This window comes from Pseudophryne corroboree, chromosome 3 (assembly GCF_028390025.1).
Source record: "Pseudophryne corroboree isolate aPseCor3 chromosome 3, aPseCor3.hap2, whole genome shotgun sequence".
Taxonomy (NCBI): Eukaryota; Metazoa; Chordata; class Amphibia; order Anura; family Myobatrachidae; genus Pseudophryne; species Pseudophryne corroboree.
Window position 1 is genome coordinate 700,896,617 of NC_086446.1, and position 16,025 is coordinate 700,912,641.

The 16,025-nt window shown below is 45.9% G+C and overlaps 1 protein-coding gene across 1 annotated transcript in view; it reads left to right on the top strand.

The window, feature by feature from the left end:
* Positions 1-11,513, top strand: part of LOC135057406 (exocyst complex component 6-like) — a 437,778-nt gene extending 426,265 nt beyond the window's left edge. Inside the window, exons 6-7 of the mRNA XM_063963297.1 lie at positions 11,297-11,370; positions 11,442-11,513. Of these exons, the coding sequence (XP_063819367.1) occupies positions 11,297-11,370; positions 11,442-11,513 (146 nt within the window). The remainder of the gene's footprint in view (positions 1-11,296; positions 11,371-11,441) is intronic.
* The last annotated feature ends 4,512 nt before the right edge of the window (positions 11,514-16,025 follow it).

Sequence of the window (16,025 nt, forward strand, 5' to 3'; positions counted from 1 at the left end):
ATACCCATTACGCAATTTGCGTACGCTTTGCGGTATCATAAACGCTATTTGTACACTTTGACGTGATTTGTGTAGGTTTTTTTTATTTTAAGGGAAGTTCGCTGATCACTCAGGAATTCTCCAGCAACTGATACTTACTGGGGAGGGTAGCATACTCCCACACGCCCCAGTAAATAGAGGTTACATAGGGGCCCTGGGTTGAGTACGCCAGCGCTAAGGCAGTGTGTGGGCGTATTGGTCGACGTGGGCGAGAGTGGGTGAAGGCACTCGTTGGACTTTCACCGTCGCCTTACCTCTGAGAACGTGGTTTTTGTAGGAATTCGCTGAGAAGGCAATACCTGCAAAGAATGGGGGCCAGTTGCTCAAGTAAGGGACAATCAACCAAGGTTCAGGTTGATATAATTCCGCGGCCAGAAGGGTCGGCGAGGTATATAATGTGTGAAAAATATGGATCACACGCTGAGGTTTTATGCAATGAGTGGGAACGTATGACTGTGAACGATGGGGAGAAGTTCCCTAGGGTAGGCAGTTTTAATCCTGAGGTTTTGCAAAATGTAAGGAGAAGGATATGTCTGATAAAATCCGGGAAGCAACGGATTAGACATTATGATTATTTACATTTATGGCAACAGGAAGGGGAGATACAAAGGGGATTAGCTCAAGCAGCTGGTTCCCATCTTAGCAGGAAACTGATGGCAACTGGAGAAACAATGGCTACAGAGAATGGCATACTGGGATATGATAATAGTGCACTTAATAAATGTATTAATGATGATAATAGTAAGCGTAATAAATGTAATAATGATAGAAGTAAAACTGATAAATGTACAAATTCTAACCCGTGCAAGTTGCACCCCATGTTAAACTTCCCTCAGGATTACAAGCAAGAAAGTGAGCCCAGCACGATGTCGGCACTTTTTCCAGCAGCCATCATACGAGACACCCAGGTGGGCACGGCCCAATCGTAAAGGCAGTAGTCAAGCCCCCTTACGGAGGGTCAGGTGAGGTCGTGTCCACAGGTAAGTACGGTATTGTATGTTATGCACAGACAATTGCACCTCACATTGTAGAGTATAGAGAGGTAGAGGTTTCTGTATTAATGGATGGTTTAAAGGAAGTGTTGAGAACAAGGGTACAGACCACTCAACCTAATTGGAAAGGTATGTCGGTGGCTGCTTTGAGAGAGACCGCTATTGAACATGATTGGAACATCATAAGACACAGGGAGTCACAGGGCGGTAAGCAAATGACAATAAGTAGACAGGCCCTGACAACGAAGCCACATCAGCTTAAGCCCCAGACCCCCTGTGGGTAAGTCAAATGTGATAAAATGTTATAACTGCCAGAGGGAAGGGCATTATGCACGGAATTGTATGTTTAGAGACCCACATAAGGTATATAAACCCCCTAGACAACGACCTAACGCACGGAATTGTAATCAGGGATCATATAAGAAAAATTTTGGGCCGCACCTGTAATTTGCAGCCAGTGAAGTTGATTATTAGCCTTGATAGTAAGCCTGAGGTTACAGTCGATGTAATTGGTAGGTCATTCCTTGTAGACACAAGGGCGGCCAGGTAAACTCTGTGATTTATCTTTAAATATTTCCTTTTCATCTCTGACGTTCACCAGCAGAACTACAGCTCAAACGTCACGTCTACTTGGTCTTTTCAGAGGTCTACCCAACCCCAGTATATCTTACCAGCATCGTTGTGTCTGGCCAAACACAAAGGGTGGAGAGTGGAAATACTGGTGGGGGAGACTGTGCAGAGATACCGATGGACATGTTGGTGTGACAGCCTGATGGTGAACGGAAATCTGACAATGTTTTTTTTCTATTGTTCTCTCTCTTTGTTCTTTCGTGTTTTACGGATGGTATGTCACACAACAGTTAGACAAATGGTAATGCAAGATTTATGCTCCTTACAGAAAGATCGCTGAGTCGGAAAGAATATCGTATCACTGGAGTGTTCGTTTTGGGAAGACTGAGAGACAGCACTGTTGAGACGACATCTGAGCAAGAAGAACAACAAGACTATAGGACAATTATCGTAACATTTTTCTTTCCCTTCAATTATTTTCGGTACCCCCATTACAACTTTCTCTTTCTCCTCCTGTAAGATGGACTCGCCCCAAGAGACTGCAGTCCGTGTTTTCCTATTGACCCTGTTGTTGACCAGAGCAGTCTGTTTCGGTCAGAGTACCAGTGAGGTCGAGAAAGGATCTGGAATGGGTTCTGATGACCAGGATGGATTCGTAGAATTCCAAGAGCAACACAATCACCGAGCAAATGCGAGTATCAGAAAACGATCTGGTAGCCATGACACTAGTAGACATTGTGAAGGATTGTTAGCTGAAGAGAACTGTATCTGTAGGAATTGTGAAAACATAGTTGAGGATGGGTGCATCCAGAGATGTCAGTCCAGCATTAATATCGATATGGACCGTCATCCATTGAGTGACTATCACTCATTAGTGGGTAAGGTTTTAAACCAAACGGAATGCTGGGTGTGGTCACAAGTACCTCAAGGTCATAGAAAGTCAGGACTAGTGCCATACTCTTTAACGATAGATGAGGTACTTGAATTAAGGGGTGGGAGACCGGTGGACAAGAAATTTAATATTTCTAGGCCTCCTAGTTTGAAGCTCCACCAATATCATGTGGATAGGTCCCTCATATGTTTTAACATTTCCAATCCCCGAAAGCCGGGAAATTGGGAGGTGACATGGAACAACCAAACCATGACATTCTCACACAGAGCCGATAGAATGCCCATTGACTCAGAGCTTATACGCCAAATAGCCAACAGTGGGAGATATTTTCAGTATAGGTACACTCTAGGAAGTAGGCCCATGCGAGTTGGAGAAGTATCACCAGGATACTGTGCGCATATCATACAGCCTGATACGTGTACTAGACAGATGAGAGAGTTAGGGATAGGATTTTTCACCTGGAAGGTTTGTAATATGGTGATGACATATTCTGTCCCATATGTCCTCCCCGATGATGCATATTTCATATGTGGGAGGAAGGCGTATAAGTGGCTTGCCCCAAACTCAGAGGGATTGTGTTACATTGGAAGAGTGTTACCGGAAGTAATGACCATTACCCATGATAGAATGAAAGACGTTCACCGCAATGCTCAAGCTCCTTACACTCACACCCATTACGAACACATTGTAAAGAGACACCTTATAGATAGGACAGAGCATGCAGCCTCTGATTTGATCCACGAATCCACCGGGATTCAACTCCTGCTCGCGCTAGATATCACCCGTACCGCCAGAGGAGTTATAAATTTTTAGGTATATTACCGCGCTAGCGAACCTGATAGACAATATCACCGAGATGTATGATGACACCTTCAGATATACTGGGAGAGAATTGCAAGCTTACAAAACGGAACTGATCCAGCACAGGATGGTTCTCAATTACATCACAGCAGTGACAGGAGGGTATTGTGTCACCCTAACAACTCAGTATGGTATAAAGTGTTGTACGTATATCACAAACAGCACTGAGGACCCAACCGAGGTCATAGATCAAAAGATGGACGATATCTTGCAATAGAAGTGGGAGTTCCGAAGGAGACACAACCTTACCCTTGCTTCTGTGGGTAATGAACTGACCGGCTGGGTTTCATGGTTGAACCCACGCAATTGGTTCTCAGGTTTAGGAGAATGGGCTCAAAATGTTATCGTTACTGTAGGGAAATTTCTCTTATGTATCCTAGGAGTTGTCATAATGATTGGTTTGATATTCAGATGTGTTCGGATTTTAATGAATTGCAAGCGCAGTACCAAATTGATGAGTTTGAGGAGCAAGGGCATTGTAACAACAACTGGTTTAATTTATGACCCATCAATCGAGACAATGTTGTGATAAGACGTGATTCCACGGTCCGTTTCTTTCACCCGTTTCTCCTTTGTTTTCCTCCAAGGTAAAAAGACACCCACTCGGAAGAAGAATTTGATGACCCTTTTACACAGACCATTGATGAACTTTGTCACAGCCATTTGATGAACTTTTAGAGACTTTAACTTTTATGGACACTTGAAAAACTTTGCTTGCCACTTACAGCAAAGATACAAGACATCGACAAGACATCGACAAGACACCAACAAGACACCCAAGGACAAGCACATACAATAATCATAAGAATGCATTTATAACGCATGTTTCTTATCTTCATCTCTACTATCTTCAGGTAGTGACACACATAGTCGACAGGTGATATAGGCACATATATTAGCACTCACATATTCTCCCCTTCATGTATCATCAACTAATGTGCACCCCATTTGTTGGAACTAAAAAGCCGAAAAAAGAGCTCGGTAGAGTTTGTTAGCCCACTTACAGACCCTTAATACGGGATAAGAAGGATTCAATGTATACTTCACAATACCTCGAAGCTTATTTTTAGAACATGTACAGCACGATGATACATGACCCCTCAGACATGGATTTCATACATACATGCTTTTCACTATCTCACTAGGTCATACATTTCCCACCTTCTCCTCTCCTCCCTACTCCCAATCATATTAAGGTATTTCATGGTAATATATATTTTTCTGCTTAAATTGTTTAGATAGTGGCAGTTATTGTTGACTGCCAAAGGGTGGACTGTCAAAGTCGAAAAATATCATGAATCACATGCCTTGTACTAACCCCATGCACATGCCCGCTGCGCGTGCACACGCTCTGCCGTGCGTGCGCATATTCGCACTTTGCGTAAAAGAGCTTCTACGGCCGTGCGCTTTGGCGCGTGGTATGCGCATTTACGGTAGGGTTTGTGAGCGTGTAGCGGGCGACTCGATCATAGCATATTTAACCCATATAGTGTGTTTTATAGATAATATTCCCCTTAACAATGTCAGCAAGTATGTTTAGTTTAAACGGTTCTTGGACAGAGAGATTCCTCTTTGCATGATAGGAAGGGTCAGATAAAGGTTGAACGGTGGTGTCTAGTATCCAGCTGTAGAGTATTTTAATGGTGTTGGTTAGGAAGAGATTGCTCGCTCCTGCGTATAGTTATGTACAAAAGTAGTTTATAGACATTTACTGTATTTGCTGTTCATTATCCATGCGGCGGGAATCCTGAGGATACCTCCCACCTGAGCAGTTGGAGAAAGACACAGCCCACCTGTTCGAACCCACCTATGACCTTTTGTTATAATGCAGAGACACATTCCTGTGTCCAATGAACCATGAGATTATAGGGACCATTGTATTGTTACTGTATGCTGTGTATATAAAGACCACCATTGCCTGTCCAGTCACTCACTCTCTCTGAAAGGCTTTCTCATTGAATGCTGAGGGCTGGATCCAGGACGCGCTTGCGAATCATTCCCACGTGTGTAAGTTTCTCTGTAGCCATTTTGTTATCCTTTGTGTTTGCCATTCGTTCTCATTCTGTTTGCTTGTGTTTGCGATCGCTTCGCTATTGTTTATATTATTACTTGTTATTTTGTTTAGATTTTGATGTTAGTTTTGTAGTGTATAAGCTGTACTGTTTTTCCCCTTTTTTTACTCTAAAGCAATCCACGAAGGCGTTAGAGCTGGAGTGGTTTTTAAATCCAAACAAGGTCTTGCGTATTCACTAGTTACTGCTAAGGGCTCTCTTAGCGTATTAATCGCTCATATAGTATTACATTGCCAAGGTTTAGAGTATAAGCATACCCTTACTGTGTGTTATTACTAAGGTTTACTGTGTATCATTCCGTGAGCGTACGTGTCGCTCGTGCGTCGCGCCCACGGCCTAGTGTCTGCTACGCTAAGTGCGTACCCTTACGGTACTCAGTGCGCCAATAGCGTACTTAGTCCATAATAAGTATATAGCTTACGTTTAAAGGTAATATTTGACATTGTCAGAGGATACCTACTTTTCTCTGACGTCCTAGTGGATGCTGGGACTCCGTCAGGACCATGGGGATTAGCGGCTCCGCAGGAGACAGGGCACAAAAATAAAAGCTTTAGGACTAGGTGGTGTGCACTGGCTCCTCCCCCTATGACCCTCCTCCAAGCCTCAGTTAGGTTTTTGTGCCCGTCCGAGCAGGGTGCAATCTAGGTGGCTCTCCTAAAGAGCTGCTTAGAAAAAGTTATTAGGTTTTTTATTTTCAGTGAGTCCTGCTGGCAACAGGCTCACTGCAACGAGGGACTTAGGGGAGAAGAAGTGAACTCACCTGCGTGCAGGATGGATTGGCTTCTTAGGCTACTGGACACCATTAGCTCCAGAGGGATCGAACACAGGCCCAGCCATGGAGTCCGGTCCCGGAGCCGCGCCGCCGACCCCCTTGCAGATGCCGAAAAGTGAAGAGGTCCAGAAACCGGCGGCAGAAGACTTTTCAGTCTTCATGAGGTAGCGCACAGCACTGCAGCTGTGCGCCATTGTTGTCAGCACACTTCACACCAGCGGTCACTGAGGGTGCAGGGCGCTGGGGGGGGGCGCCCTGGGCAGCAATGATAATACCTTGTTCTGGCTAAAAATACATCACATATAGCCCCTGGGGCTATATGGATGTATTTAACCCCTGCCAGGTCTCACAAACACCGGGAGAAGAGCCCGCCCAAATAGGGGGCGGGGCCTATCTCCTCAGCACACAGCGCCATTTTCCTGCACAGCTCCGCTGCGAGGAAGGCTCCCAGGACTCTCCCCTGCACTGCACTACAGAAACAGGGTAAAAAAAACAGAGAGGGGGGGCACTTTTTTGGCGATATTGATATATTAAGCTGCTATAAAGGAAACAACACTTCTGTAGGGTTGTTCCTATATATTTATAGCGCTTGGGTGTGTGCTGGCAAACTCTCCCTCTGTCTGCCCAAAGGGCTAGTGGGGTCCTGTCTTCGATAAGAGCATTCCCTGTGTGTCTGCTGTGTGTCGGTACGTGTGTGTCGACATGTATGAGGACGATGTTGGTGTGGAGGCGGAGCAATTGCCGGTAATGGTGATGTCTCCCCCTAGGGAGTCGACACCGGAATGGATGGCTTTGTTTATGGAATTACGTGATAATGTCAGCACGTTACAAAAATCAGTTGACGACATGAGACGGCCGGCAAACCAGTTAGTACCTGTCCAGGCGTCTCAGACACCGTCAGGGGCTGTAAAACGCCCTTTACCTCAGTCGGTCGACACAGACCCAGACACGGACACCGAATCTAGTGTCGACGGTGAAGAAACAAACGTATTTTCCAGTAGGGCCACACGTTATATGATCACGGCAATGAAGGAGGCTTTGCATATCTCTGATACTGCAAGTACCACAAAAAGGGGTATTATGTGGGGTCTGAAAAAACTACCTGTAGTTTTTCCTGAATCAGAGGAATTGAATGAAGTGTGTGATGAAGCGTGGGTTAACCCCGATAGAAAACTGCTAATTTCAAAGAAGTTATTGGCATTATATCCTTTCCCGCCAGAGGTTAGGGCGCGCTGGGAAACACCCCCTAGGGTGGATAAGGCACTCACATGCTTATCAAAACAAGTGGCGTTACCGTCTCCTGAAACGGCCGCCCTCAAGGATCCAGCTGATAGGAGGCTGGAAACTACCCTGAAAAGTATATACACTCATACTGGTGTTATAATGCGACCAGCCATCGCCTCAGCATGGATGTGCAGTGCTGGGGTGGTTTGGTCGGATTCCCTGACTGAAAATATTGATACCCTGGATAGGGACAGTATTTTATTGACTATAGAGCAATTAAAGGATGCTTTTCTTTATATGCGAGATGCTCAGAGGGATATTTGCACTCTGGCATCGAGAGTAAGTGCGATGTCCATATCTGCCAGAAGAAGTTTATGGGCGCGACAGTGGTCAGGTGATGCGGATTCCAAACGGCATATGGAAGTATTGCCGTATAAAGGGGAGGAATTTTTTGGGGTCGGTCTATCGGATTTGGTGGCCACGGCAACAGCCGGGAAATCCACCTTTTTACCTCAGGTCCCCTCCCAACAGAAAAAGACACCGTCTTTTCAGCCGCAGTCCTTTCGTTCCTATAAGAACAAGCGGGCAAAAGGACAGTCATATCTGCCCCGAGGCAAAGGAAAGGGTAAGAGAGTGCACCAAGCAGCTCCCTCCCAGGAGCAGAAGCCCTCCCCGGCTTCTGCAAAGCCCTCAGCATGACGTTGGGGCTTTACAAGCGGACTCAGGGGCGGTGGGGGGTCGACTCAAGAATTTCAGCGCACAGTGGGCTCACTCACAGGTTGACCCCTGGATCCTGCCGGTAGTATCTCAGGGTTACAGGTTGGAATTCGAGAAGTCTCCCCCTCGCCGGTTCCTAAAGTCTGCTCTGCCAACGTCTCCCTCAGACAGGGCGACGGTATTGGAAGCCATTCACAAGCTGTATTCTCAGCAGGTGATAGTCAAGGTACCCCTCCTACAACAGGGAAAGGGGTATTATTCCACACTATTTGTGGTACCGAAGCCGGACGGCTCGTTAAGACCTATTCTAAATCTGAAATCTTTGAACCTGTACATACAAAAATTCAAGTTCAAGATGGAGTCACTCAGAGCAGTGATAGCGAATCTGGAAGAAGGGGACTTTATGGTGTCCCTGGACATCAAGGATGCTTACCTGCATGTCCCAATTTGCCCTTCACATCAAGGGTACCTCAGGTTCGTGGTGCAAAACTGTCATTATCAGTTTCAGACGCTGCCGTTTGGATTGTCCACGGCACCTCGGGTCTTTACCAAGGTAATGGCCGAAATGATGTTTCTTCTGCGAAGAAAAGGCGTATTAATTATCCCTTACTTGGACGATCTCCTGATAAGGGCAAGGTCCAGAGAACAGCTGGAGGACGTAGTAGCACTAACCCAAGTAGTGCTGCAACAGCACGGGTGGATTCTGAATTTTCCAAAATCTCAATTGACCCCGACGACACGTCTGCTGTTCCTGGGAATGATTCTGGACACGGTTCAGAAAAAGGTGTTTCTTCCGGAGGAGAAAGCCAGGGAGTTATCTGAACTTGTCAGGAACCTCCTAAAACCAGGAAAAGTGTCTGTGCATCAATGCACAAGAGTCCTGGGAAAAATGGTGGCTTCTTACGAAGCGATTCCATTCGGCAGATTCCACGCACGAACTTTTCAGTGGGACCTGCTGGACAAATGGTCCGGATCACATCTGCAGATGCATCAGCGGATAACTTTATCTCCACGGACAAGGGTGTCTCTTCTGTGGTGGTTGCAGAGTGCTCATCTGTTAGAGGGCCGCAGATTCGGCATACAGGACTGGGTCCTGGTGACCACGGATGCCGCCTCAACAAAAAACTGGACAGGTATTGCGCCAGGTCAAGAGACCCTCAGGCAATAGCTGTGGACGCTCTGGTAACACCGTGGGTGTTCCAGTCAGTGTATGTGTTTCCTCCTCTGCCTCTCATACCAAAAGTACTGAGAATTATACGGCAAAGGGGAGTAAGAACGATACTCGTGGCTCCGGATTGGCCAAGAAGAACTTGGTACCCGGAACTTCAGGAGATGCTCACGGAAGATCCGTGGCCTCTACCTCTAAGACGGGACCTGCTTCAGCAGGGACCGTGTCTATTCCAAGACTTACCGCGGCTGCGTTTGACGGCATGGCGGTTGAACGCCGAATTCTAAGGGAAAAAGGCATTCCGGAAGAGGTCATCCCTACCCTGGTAAAAGCCAGGAAGGAGGTGACTGCACAACATTATCACCGCATTTTGAGAAAATATGTTGCGTGGTGTGAGGCCAGGAAGGCCCCGACGGAGGAATTTCAACTGGGTCGATTCCTACATTTCCTGCAAACAGGATTGTCTATGGGCCTCAAATTAGGGTCCATTAAGGTTCAAATTTCGGCCCTGTCGATTTTCTTCCAGAAAGAATTGGCTTCAGTTCCTGAAGTCCAGACTTTTGTAAAAGGAGTACTACATATACAGCCCCCGGTTGTGCCCCCAGTGGCTCCGTGGGATCTTAATGTAGTTTTGGATTTTCTCAAATCCCATTGGTTTGAGCCACTCAAATCGGTGGATTTGAAATATCTTACATGGAAAGTAACCATGCTACTGGCCCTGGCTTCAGCCAGGAGAGTGTCAGAATTGGCGGCTTTATCGTATAAAAGCCCATATCTGATTTTCCATTCGGACAGGGCAGAACTGCGGACGCGTCCTCAGTTTCTGCCTAAGGTGGTTTCAGCGTTTCACCTGAACCAGCCTATTGTGGTGCCTGCGGCTACTAGCGATTTGGAGGATTCCAAGTTGCTGGACGTTGTCAGGGCATTGAAAATATATATTTCAAGGACGGCTGGAGTCAGAAAATCTGACTCGCTGTTTATACTGTATGCACCCAACAAGCTGGGTGCTCCTGCTTCTAAGCAGACGATTGCTCGTTGGATTTGTAGCACAATTCAACTTGCACATTCTGTGGCAGGCCTGCCACAGCCTAAATCTATCAAGGCCCATTCCACAAGGAAGGTGGGCTCATCTTGGGCGGCTGCCCGAGGGGTCTCGGCATTACAACTCTGCCGAGCAGCTACGTGGTCGGGGGAGAACACGTTTGTAAAATTCTACAAATTTGATACCCTGGCTAAAGAGGACCTGGAGTTCTCTCATTCGGTGCTGCAGAGTCATCCGCACTCTCCCGCCCGTTTGGGAGCTTTGGTATAATCCCCATGGTCCTGACGGAGTCCCAGCATCCACTAGGACGTCAGAGAAAATAAGATTTTACTTACCGATAAATCTATTTCTCGTAGTCCGTAGTGGATGCTGGGCGCCCATCCCAAGTGCGGATTGTCTGCAATACTTGTACATAGTTATTGTTACAAAAAAATTGGGTTGTTATTGTTGTGAGCCGTCTGTTCAGAGGCTCCTACATTTGTCATACTGTTAACTGGGTTCAGATCACAGGTTGTACGGTGTGATTGGTGTGGCTGGTATGAGTCTTACCCGGGATTCAAAATCCTTCCTTATTGTGTACGCTCGTCCGGGCACAGTATCCTAACTGAGGCTTGGAGGAGGGCCATAGGGGGAGGAGCCAGTGCACACCACCTAGTCCTAAAGCTTTTATTTTTGTGCCCTGTCTCCTGCGGAGCCGCTAATCCCCATGGTCCTGACGGAGTCCCAGCATCCACTACGGACTACGAGAAATAGATTTATCGGTAAGTAAAATCTTATTTTTTGAGTAATGAGTAAAATAGGCAAGTTTTATAGCATAATCCTTAAAATATTTACATATGCTATGTTTGTTTTGTAACCATAGTTGGTTACTATTATACCAGATTTATAATAATGGTTGTCCAATGAATTGCAGATAACAAACGTTTACTGTATATTTGCATTTTCAGTGTTTGCAAGTTCTGACCCTGTCCCGGGATTCCAGGAGGACACCCTGCAGTTAGCGTTCATTGACCTCAGACAAGTAAGATACATCTCTCTTATTTCATTTATATTTTAAATATTACTCTTAACATCGGTTCTCCTTAATTGAAGGTTGCTGGTTGCTGGTCCTGTTTTGTCATTAAAGACCTACTTTTGGCCCCAAACTTTTATCCATTTGTTTAATAGCAATTAACATGGCCCATTCTTTGAGACATTTACTCTATTTTAGAACTCTCAATATTTACTAGTTATTAAGACACCCGTTATTAAGACACATAGGGGTGTATTCAATTGATGTCTGATCCTTTCCGACGGAAAGGATCCGACATTTCAGTATTCAATTAGCGGCCAATCTGGCCGTTCGCAACAATGCTAATCCGACTTTTTTTAAAGTTGGATTGACATTGGGGGTGATTCCGACTTGATCGTTCGCTAGCTGTTTTTTGCAGCTGTGCGAACGCACTGTCGCCGCCCACAGGGGAGTGTATTTTAGCTTTGCAAGTGTACGATCACATGTGCAGCCGAGCTCTGCAAAAACATTTTGTGCAGTTTCTGAATAGCTCTGAACTTACTCAGCCCTTGCGATCACTTCAGCCTGTCCGGTCCCGGAAATTGACGTCAGACACCTGCCCTGCAAACGCTTGGACACGCCTGCGTTTTTTCGACCACTCCCTGAAAACTGTCAATTGACATCCATAAACGCCTTCTTCCTGTCAATCTTCTTGCGATCGGCTGTGCGAATGGATTCTTTGTTAAATCCATCGCCCAGCAACGATCCGCTTTGTAATCGTATGACGCACCTGCGCATTGCTTTTTCCAGTAGTGACCTGATCGCTGTGCTGTAAAAAACTGCAGCATGCGATCAGGTTGGAATGACCCCCACTGTCGAAAACAGTGCTAAAACCTATCTGATTTGGCAGCGAATCTGACAAAACAAGTGGATCCGTGGCTAATTCGCCGATCCACGTGTTTTCCGACAAGTTGGAATTGCCGACCTGTCGGAAAAACGGCAGCCCAATTGAATAGGTCGGAACACTATCCGACTTAAAAAAGTCGGAAATTGACGTCTTTCCGACAAGACGGCAGTTCCGACTTGAATTGAATATCCTTTATAGTGATCAAACACAGTACTCGGTGATAAGTGGATTTCTCTGACGTCCTAGTGGATGCTGGGAACTCCGTAAGGACCATGGGGAATAGCGGCTCCGCAGGAGACTGGGCACAAAAGTAAAAGCTTTAGGACTACCTGGTGTGCACTGGCTCCTCCCCCTATGACCCTCCTCCAAGCCTCAGTTAGATTTTTGTGCCCGGCCGAGAAGGGTGCACACTAGGGGCTCTCCTGAGCTTCTTAGTGAAAGCAGTGTTCATTCCGGGAGTGGACAACTGGGAAGCAGACTTCCTCAGCAGACACGACCTCCACCCGGGGGAGTGGGGACTTCACCCAGAAGTCTTCCACATGATTGTGAACCGTTGGGAAAAACCAAAGGTGGACATGATGGCGTCCCGCCTCAACAAAAAACTAGACAGGTATTGCGCCAGGTCAAGGGACCCTCAGGCAATAGCTGTGAACGCTCTGGTAACACCGTGGGTGTACCAGTCAGTGCATGTGTTCCCTCCTCTGCCTCTCATACCCAAGGTACTGAGAATCATAAGAAGGAGAGGAGTAAGGACTATATTCGTGGCTCCGGATTGGCCAAGAAGGACTTGGTACCCGGAACTTCAAGAGATGCTCACAGAGGACCCGTGGCCTCTACCTCTAAGAAAGGACCTGCTCCAGCAGGGACCCTGTCTGTTCCAAGACTTACCGCGGCTGCGTTTGACGGCATGGCGGTTGAACGCCGGATCCTGAAGGAAAAAGGCATTCCGGATGAAGTCATCCCTACCCTGATCAAAGCCAGGAAGGATGTAACCGTACAGCATTATCACCGTATTTGGCGTAAATATGTTGCGTGGTGCGAGGCCAGGAAGGCCCCTACAGAGGAATTTCAACTGGGTCGTTTACTGCATTTCCTGCAAACAGGACTGTCTATGGGCCTAAAATTAGGGTCCATTAAGGTTCAAATTTCGGCCCTGTCGATTTTCTTCCAGAAAGAACTGGCTTCAGTTCCTGAAGTTCAGACGTTTGTCAAGGGGGTGCTGCATATACAACCTCCTTTTGTGCCTCCAGTGGCACCTTGGGATCTCAATGTAGTTTTGGGGTTCCTAAAATCACATTGGTTTGAACCACTCTCCACTGTGGACTTAAAATATCTCACATGGAAAGTGGTAATGCTGTTAGCCCTGGCTTCAGCCAGGCATGTCTCAGAATTGGCGGCTTTATCCTATAAAAGCCCTTACCTGATTTTTCATACGGACAGGGCAGAATTGAGGACTCGTCCTCAATTTCTCCCTAAGGTGGTTTCAGCATTTCACTTGAACCAGCCTATTGTGGTACCTGCGGCTACTAGGGACTTGGAGGACTCCAAGTTGCTGGACGTAGTCAGGGCCCTGAAAATATATGTTTCCAGGACGGCTGGAGTCAGAAAATCTGACTCGCTGTTTATCCTGTATGCACCCAACAAGCTGGGTGCTCCTGCTTCTAAGCAGACTATTGCTCGTTGGATTTGTAGCACAATTCAGCTTGCACATTCTGTGGCAGGCCTGCCACAGCCAAAATCTGTAAAAGCACATTCCACAAGGAAGGTGGGCTCATCTTGGGCGGCTGCCCGAGGGGTCTCGGCTTTACAACTTTGCCGAGCAGCTACTTGGTCAGGGGCAAACACGTTTGCTAAATTCTACAAATTTGATACCCTGGCTGAGGAGGACCTGGAGTTCTCTCATTCGGTGCTGCAGAGTCATCCGCACTCTCCCGCCCGTTTGGGAGCTTTGGTATAATCCCCATGGTCCTTACGGAGTTCCCAGCATCCACTAGGACGTCAGAGAAAATAAGAATTTACTTACCGATAATTCTATTTATCGTAGTCCGTAGTGGATGCTGGGCGCCCATCCCAAGTGCGGATTGTCTGCAATACTTGTACATAGTTATTGTTACAAAAATCGGGTTATTATTGTTGTGAGCCATCTTTTCAGAGGCTCCTCTGTTATCATGCTGTTAACTGGGTTCAGATCACAGGTTGTACGGTGTGATTGGTGTGGCTGGTATGAGTCTTACCCGGGATTCAAAATCCTTCCTTATTGTGTACGCTCGTCCGGGCACAGTATCCTAACTGAGGCTTGGAGGAGGGTCATAGGGGGAGGAGCCAGTGCACACCAGGTAGTCCTAAAGCTTTTACTTTTGTGCCCAGTCTCCTGCGGAGCCGCTATTCCCCATGGTCCTTACGGAGTTCCCAGCATCCACTACGGACTACGAGAAATAGAATTATCGGTAAGTAAATTCTTATTTTTCCACTGCACCTCTTTTAAATGTAAATAATTGGTGCTCAGATTTTTAAGACCATTTCCAGACGTGACCTCATACAGGCCGAAAAGCTGAAAATGCAATAATTTGTGTTACTGTAAGATCATCAGCCCTGCCCATGTGTATGAATCCACAAAGTACGTTTCCAATCAGAAAATCTGCAAAGCTGTCAGCCACACTGTGCTGCTATCAGTCACAGTTCAGCAGAAACAGTATGTATTCCATGTATATTTGTCAGTACTATATAGAGTGTGTAGATATATGTATTATTATTATTATTATTATTATTATTATTATATAACATTATTTTGTGGCTTGACTTCATTTTTGCTCTAAAAATCAGTAAATGTCAAGTTTAGTAATCCTATTTTAAAAGACTTTTTCTAGCACTCACAGATTTATGGTATACATAAAAGGTTCTTAACCAATACATAGGGGTGAATGTCAGAGCCGACCATAGGCATAGGCAAACTAGGCAATTGCCTAGGGCATTTGATATGCCTAGGGGCATCATCAGCTTCTGCTGATTAAAATGATATGTGGCATGCCTATATTCTGTATGTAGCATTTCATATGCAGATACAGCCACAGTCTCACACAGTATATTGGCATGCTGCATATCAGTTTAATCAGCAGAAGCTGCTTGTGCATCCTAGCCACATAGCAATGCAAATAAGATGCATTTTCATTAAAAAAAAAAGGTGCCCGGCGTTAGCATTGATGCAATATTTGTGAGGACACATCTGTATCTAAGCAGAGGCAGAGGTCACAGTGTTAGTGGAAGTGTGAGTGCTGTGTGCATGTGAGTGGGTTGGTTGTGCAGTAGTGTTCAGAATATGTGTAACGATCATTATGTGTGTCATGTAAAAATGCATTAATAATGTGCAACATATGTGTAAAGGGCCACTATGTGTGTCATTATGTGTATAGGGGCACTAATAATGTGCAGCAAATGTGTAGCGGGCACTATGTGTGTCATTATGTGTATAAGGGCATTAATAATGTGTGGCATATGTGTAAGGGACATTATGTGTAAAAGGGCATTAATAAAGGTTTTCATAATGTGTAAGGTGCATTATGTTTATAAGGACATTAATGTGTCTCATATGTGTAAGGGGCATTACTGTGTGGAATTGTGTATAAATAAATTACTAATGTGTGGCATTATGTGTATAAGGTGCTCTACTATGTGGCGTTGCATATAGAAAGGGCACTACTGTGTCGTCTAATGTGAATAAAGAGCAATAAGGTGTGGTGTAATGTGAATAAGGAGCAATTTAGTGTGATGTAATGTGAAT